This window comes from Aptenodytes forsteri, unplaced genomic scaffold (genome assembly GCF_000699145.1).
Source record: "Aptenodytes forsteri isolate BGI_AS27 unplaced genomic scaffold, ASM69914v1 Scaffold257, whole genome shotgun sequence".
Lineage (NCBI taxonomy): Eukaryota > Metazoa > Chordata > Aves > Sphenisciformes > Spheniscidae > Aptenodytes > Aptenodytes forsteri.
In genome coordinates, this window is record NW_008795194.1 from 3,035,852 (window position 1) to 3,042,442 (window position 6,591).

Consider the following 6,591-nt stretch of genomic DNA (forward strand, 5'->3'; position numbering starts at 1 on the left):
ATCTGCATGTTCTTTAACAACTTTTTATATATATTTGAACACCTGTATTACTTTTTTTTGTTACATGACTCCCAGTTTTCCTTAGCTCTCAAAACAGCACAAGCATACCTGCTTATCCCTTTTCCACTCAGGAAAACACAAGCATGCTTTGGAGAACTTGGGAGAGAAAAGCTATCTTGACAAATAAATTAAACACATCTGCTATAAATATCTTCCCTTATACATAAAGATAACAGATTAAGACTGCTGAAATACTTGCAAGATGCAAGTATACTACTATTGTTTATATTTCCTTTTCCTCACTCCTACACTACATTTTATTCCATTACACTTTGAAGCATGCAAAGATGGAGAAAGTTAACACAATTTTGTAAGCAAAGTGAAAGATTAAGCAGTTTCCTTCCCGTTCTTTCAAGAACTGTGTGGTAGAAACAACAGTTTAGCTAATGCTACCCATTTCAGCATCAACAAAAAGGCTACTCTTCTTTTCCTGGAAGCCAAATTATCCAAAATATTTACATTTTCATAGCAATATTCCATTAACTTTGAAGCATGCAAAGATGGAGAAAGTTAACACAATTTTGTAAGCAAAGTGAAAGATTAAGCAGTTTCCTTCCCGTTCTTTCAAGAACTGTGTGGTAGAAACAACAGTTTAGCTAATGCTACCCATTTCAGCATCAACAAAAAGGCTACTCTTCTTTTCCTGGAAGCCAAATTATCCAAAATATTTACATTTTCATAGCAATCATCATTCCCAACTAGTTCCATATTCTAAAAAAAGACAGAAAAAAATACTTACTATTCCTTTCTGTCCTTTTGGAAAAGAAAAAAATGAGCAGTGTTCTTATAAACCATATTCTTTAAAACAGAAAGAAGAATTATATTAATTAAAATATATTACAGCAACCATTTCTGAAGTCATTTAGCAAACAGGATAGGTAACGCAGAAGACTTCCCAGATGAGATTTAACTTTGCAAATACAAAGAACAGAAATTTTCAAACAATAATTATACAGAAAACTAAAAATTAAAGTAGTATCTTGGTGACAAGACATCAACACTGATCTAAATAAAATCCTCCCACCTATTAAAATTTAACCAAGTATTACTGTAGGTAGAAATACTAAGGAAGGAGCAGCAAGTAACATCATCGCTTGCTAAAATGTTCAATGGGAAGTTTTTAAAATCAAGGTATGTGCAGCTAGCTGAAAATTACTTAGTCATCACCTCTTATTTGATAGATTTATGATGCATGTTATCCAGAAAACCAAGCTTACCAGCTAAGGCCCAAAATTAAGACCCAGGAGATTTGTGGGAAGAATTCAATACCAATGAAAACCATGAGATACAGCTGTTGTACAAATGCTCGCCCAAGCAGAGTTAACTGACCTGACTCCTGGCGATTTTACAGAGCTCTGAATTCACTCAGTTTCTGTAGTGTTTCAGCTGACTTAGCTCAAACAATGAGGCAGTTTATCTGTGCTCAAGATAAAGTTAAACTGATCTATGATCATTTTACATTTGAAAGGTCTCTCTGCAATCATCAGGACTTCATTTATTTTAAAGCTTAGAATTGCTTATAATTATTAAGTCGACACTTTTCCTGGCAAGTTATTCGGCCTAAGCCAAGTAGCAAATCTCATACTTCAAGCCCTTCAAAGCATCTTAGCCAAAACCCTCCTAGTGCCAAGCACTATACAATAAAACCTAAAGTAACAATGTTTCATTTAAGGAAAAAAAAAAATTCTTAAAGGCCAGAAAGGTTCTCTGTATAACAGCTAGCATAAGAAAGTAGGCAAAAGGCTGTAATATTTCAAATGGAGTTTTGACTTAATTCATAAGAACATCTTTTGCATTTATATAATGGCTGCCCAGTTCAAAATGCTTTCAATTATTAACAACACAACATGAGTTAGGTAAGTTAGACAACTGGAATGCAAGAGTAAACTATCCAAGGCCAGAGAAACAGAGAAAGAAGTTTAACTCTATTCCAGGTTCAAAGATGTGCTGTAATAACTACTTAAGAATACAGTTGGCTTTGCCCGCTTACACAATGCAAGATGTGTCTCTTCATAAAGTATCAAAAGAAATAAATGCTTTACAGAGTTTGAATTGCCTTAAAGACAATGTTACACAGGCAAAAGCATTATTTCTTTCTTACTGTATGCTTAATAAAGAGTCTTCTAACTAAAGCTGTATTCTAAGCTAATAGATATGTGGTAGGACTTCATGAAATAAAAAACATTTCCTCTTTAAGAACTTGGAGGTGAAGGTTTAATAGCAGACCATTTCAGACCAATTTTACAAAATAAAAACATATTTCTCTGAAACTCAGAACATGCAAGATGAAACAGAATCTAATTCAAATGAAAATCATTTCAATAACAGCACCCTGCTAACATGCTAATATATTTTTTCAACTTTTCAGATATTTCAATATACATTTAAAATCAATGATGCTATATATTCCTAGAACTTAACTTGCTCTACCAGCATCGGTAACCTGCTGAGACCCCGAGGGAATGACCTAAGGCAGAAATAAGTTGGTGACTGACTGCAGGCTGGAAAAGGCAGACATATTCCAGTTTGATTAGGGCTGAAAAATCTCTAGAGCTATTACTGGGCGGCACCAGGCATTCAGCATGGAGTCACCTCTTGACCGAGAATAAAGATAAGCTGGCAGTTGCTTGCCATTCATATCTGCCAAAAAAAGCTGAAGGGGAATAGCTTAAGAGAAAAATCAGATAAACAGTTGCAAGTCATAAGAGAACAACAGTCTAATTCTAAATGTTAGTAAGCCAATATCCAATTCGGAATTTTACGGAAACCCACCATTCAAAAAAAAAACAAACAAGAATTGGAGGACAAACTAGAGAATAAAAATTAAATGTGAAAGTTTACACCGCAGCCCTCGAAGCCATCACCTTCAGTAAACTTATTCTTTTCTACACTAATGCTAACACACCTAAGTGAAGGGAGGCTGGTAATACTTCCTCTTCTACAAGCCTTCCCTGTTAGCATGAGCAAGCCTCACATACTAACAACAAAGATTTTCAAATCCTTGTCCTTAAGAACAAAATCAATTCATATTGCTGCCAAAGATTAATTTGAGCTTTAATTTCTATATTAATCCTTTCCAGTCAAGACATTGCTGCCCATGTATCTTCTCCACAGGATTCAATAACAGCAGCATATTAGTACATTATGCATAACACAGTATGACATACAAAAAGCACCTTCAAGTATTTTTTTTGCATGTTATGTTATGCTGACCCACACTAATCAAACTTGCAAAGCCTTAAATATTTACATTTGACTTTACCTTTCAAGTCTAAAGCTAGGGCACTGACAAGTCATGTTTTCATACAAAGATGCTGTGCAAGTATGGACAGTATTTATGATGTTCATTTCAGCAAATTAGTAAATGCACTGTGCTCCCCATCAGCAGGAAAGATGCTCAGTAGGCTGCTTCTCCTCCTTAATGGTCTGGGGGAAGGGGAGGCAGGGAAGCAGCCGTTTAGTGAGGTGGGAGCCCATTTCGTTATTTTTAGAAAAGTAGTTTCCTTAGAAAACAAAAGCCACTCGTGAGGATGAGCAGCAAATCATCTTAGTGGAACAAAAAAGTAGACAATACTGTCTCCTATTCACATCCAATGATGTTAGGATATTTTATGGTTGAAGAAAACAATCAATGATTTTCCAGAAAAACAGCTAATTATGTAAAACTAGTCCTCAACATATTTAGGCTGATGACCTTTCAAGTCTCTTCTGTGTTAACGGTCACCTAATATGTAAAAGTAAGTTTCTCCATTCATTCTTGTATTTTTTTCCCCAATTTCATACACTGCATTTTACATACAGGCAACATTCCTTAGGTCACTTTCATGTAGTAGAGTTACTTTTCCAAACAGTAGTAGAAATAAAACCCAAGATAATGCTCTTCTGCTTATATTACATTACCTTGCAGCTGTTCAGATACAGGTCTCTCTCTAGCCCTAGTACAATTTTGATAAGCCACGTAACTTTAGATGCTAACATCTTTTGATGGTAAGACTTAGTTCTACACTAAACCCAGACCCATGAGAGACATTTCCCTCAAAGAAAGTGTCTGCCTAACTATTTGGATTTACTTTAAAAGAAAAAATTCAGCAAGTTATGACAACTCAAGGATTGTCAAAAGAAAACCCAAACCCCTGCTGAGATGTATTTTCCATCTCCTTTTATCTAAGAGACAGCAGTTAGAAAAAAAAAAGGCGTATTTACTCACATCAATGGAAATGCAAAAAATGGAAGTGTCATAATCAACCTCGCTGTCCATTCATCAGGAAGACACCACAAATATACAATTAAGCAGGTGATAAGGTAAAGAAGTGAAGAGTAGAGAAGAAGCCTTCCAACCCATAGTTTCTGTAGCCTCTGATTTTTTTCTCTAAATTCTTCTAATGTCTGTATTTCCTGTAAATAAATAGGATTCAACCTTATTAATGAAATTAGTTGGTGGTTTTACTAAGCTGCCTTTAAGTGTTTGCTAAAATTAGCCATATCAATTTGATACTCGATTAGAAAAGTCAAGCAGCTTTTTGATAAATGACAATATTTGCCCAAAGATAACTTTCATAGCATAAATACATCACACTGTTAAGGTTATGACATGGGCCACTTGCACTGTATTAGCAGTAACACATCGCTATTGGGAAGAAATATTACAAATCAGCACTTTCTCCTATTTGTAACGTGTTAGTATATTTGGGACAAGTGGAAAATGCTAATGGCTTATGAATGGCAGTCTTTACGATCTCATACACCACTACCAACCACACTTTGCATCCTAAAACTTTCATCAGGCACCTGTGGAATTTCAAATGCCTCTAATACTTTTCTACTAACACGGGAAATTGCTGAAACTTCTCTGTCATTTCACATATTTTCATTTCAGTATTTTCCTCACATTAAGAGTGAAATCCTGAACATCTGAATGATGCTTTTGGCATATTAATAAGTGATCAAGCAATGCTCTGCTATGTTACCATTTTGACTGCATTTCAAGTGACAACAAGAGTACTCGCACTTTCATTAAAAGGAAAACAAAAAATATCAACAGCATATTTCAAAACAGTTAATTTCCCCATAGAGTACAGACATCTGTCACAAATTCTGGCTAAAAATCACAACTGATTACTGAACCGCCTATTCAGTTATTCTGCCCCTGACCTTACTTACTACCACTACAGTTACAGCTCTTACATTTAAAACCATACATTGAACCTTTCTAATGAGCCTGATGAATGGAACTTTGCATTAGTGACATTTTCCATTACATGAGAGTTTAACCATTAGTTATAATTAAATTGTGTAATCAAGCCAACTTCACATTCATTCCCATTTCAGGCTCTCTAAATAAATATTTAAACTGTAGTTTCTCACTGTCTATTATATGGTATAGTTTGGGTTTTTTTAGATGACTAATAGTAAGGCGGGAAAAAAGGTAGCAGTCCATCTGAAACTCAGAATCTCAAGTACATCCAACTCGAATAATTATCAAAATAATTTGAAATTCCATGACAGGATTTTACCTAATGTGAAAGAAATACATGGCCAGCAAAAAGGATGCGTATTTCTAAACAAAAATCAAACAAAACACCAAAACGCAAATACATACCTTATCAATTTTTTCTAATACTTCTACAGTGGAAGGCTTTGCCTGCTTACAAGAGAAAGAACAAAGATGTTAATTTCACTAAAAAAAGTCAATATTTTGAGGATTACTGTACATTAACAGTTTTCTAACAAGACGACATTCATAATAGATTAATATATTATCTATTTTACATAAAGGTAAGAAGTTTTCCTACTTTAATAGTGACAAATAGAAGGGACTAATGAATCACTATTTTACAGTTGGTATTACTATTAACTGAAGGCTCCTCTCCTACACCACAAAAGATGAAAACCTATACTGCATGTACAGCAATAATGGATGTGTGGGTAGGAAGTAAAACAAGGAGAGAATTGATGAGTGGAGGGAATAGGCAAAACAAAGAGAATATATACAGGAAGCCCTAACCTGAGAACTTAAGCTTTTTATTACTATTCATTCTACACAAGGACACATGCTCTAAATAAATTATAAGCAACTGCAAATAAGTGTTATCCCCTCCAGTAAAATTCCCCTTAGGAGCAGCTTGGAATCCATCTTCTAGGAATCCTTCCTAACTTCTGAGAAGTATAAAGCCACTATATACCCTCACCCTTCAGGCCACAAATTGAAAGACCATAGCCCACACTGTGTCACCACGAAAGCGAGTTTCTTTCTATTACACTGTCCTGGTTTCGGCAGGGATAGAGTTAATTTCCTTCCTAGTAGCTGGTACAGCACTGTGCTTTGGATTTAGGATGAAAACAATGTTGATAAGGCACCAATGTTTTAGTTGTTGCTGAGTAGTGCTTACACTAGTCAAGGACTGTTCAGCTTCCCATGCTCTATCGACTGAGAAGGCTGGAGGTGCACGAGAAGCTGGGAGGGGGCACAGCCAGGACAGCTGACCCAAACTGGCCCAAGGGACATTCCATACCATGTGACGTCATGCTCAG

General features: G+C 35.5%; 1 protein-coding gene across 3 annotated transcripts in view; it reads right to left on the reverse strand.

Moving 5' to 3' along the window:
- Positions 1-6,591, reverse strand: part of LNPK (lunapark, ER junction formation factor) — a 44,808-nt gene that overhangs the window by 33,173 nt on the left and 5,044 nt on the right. For 2 of the 3 annotated variants that reach the window (XM_019471897.1, XM_009278596.2), the window contains exons 3-5: positions 5,660-5,704; positions 4,268-4,455; positions 800-858 (exon numbers count right to left, since the gene is read on the reverse strand). In XM_019471897.1, the coding sequence (XP_019327442.1) occupies positions 800-858; positions 4,268-4,455; positions 5,660-5,704 (292 nt within the window). The remainder of the gene's footprint in view (positions 1-799; positions 859-4,267; positions 4,456-5,659; positions 5,705-6,591) is intronic. The other variant, XM_009278597.2, reaches the window with a different exon arrangement.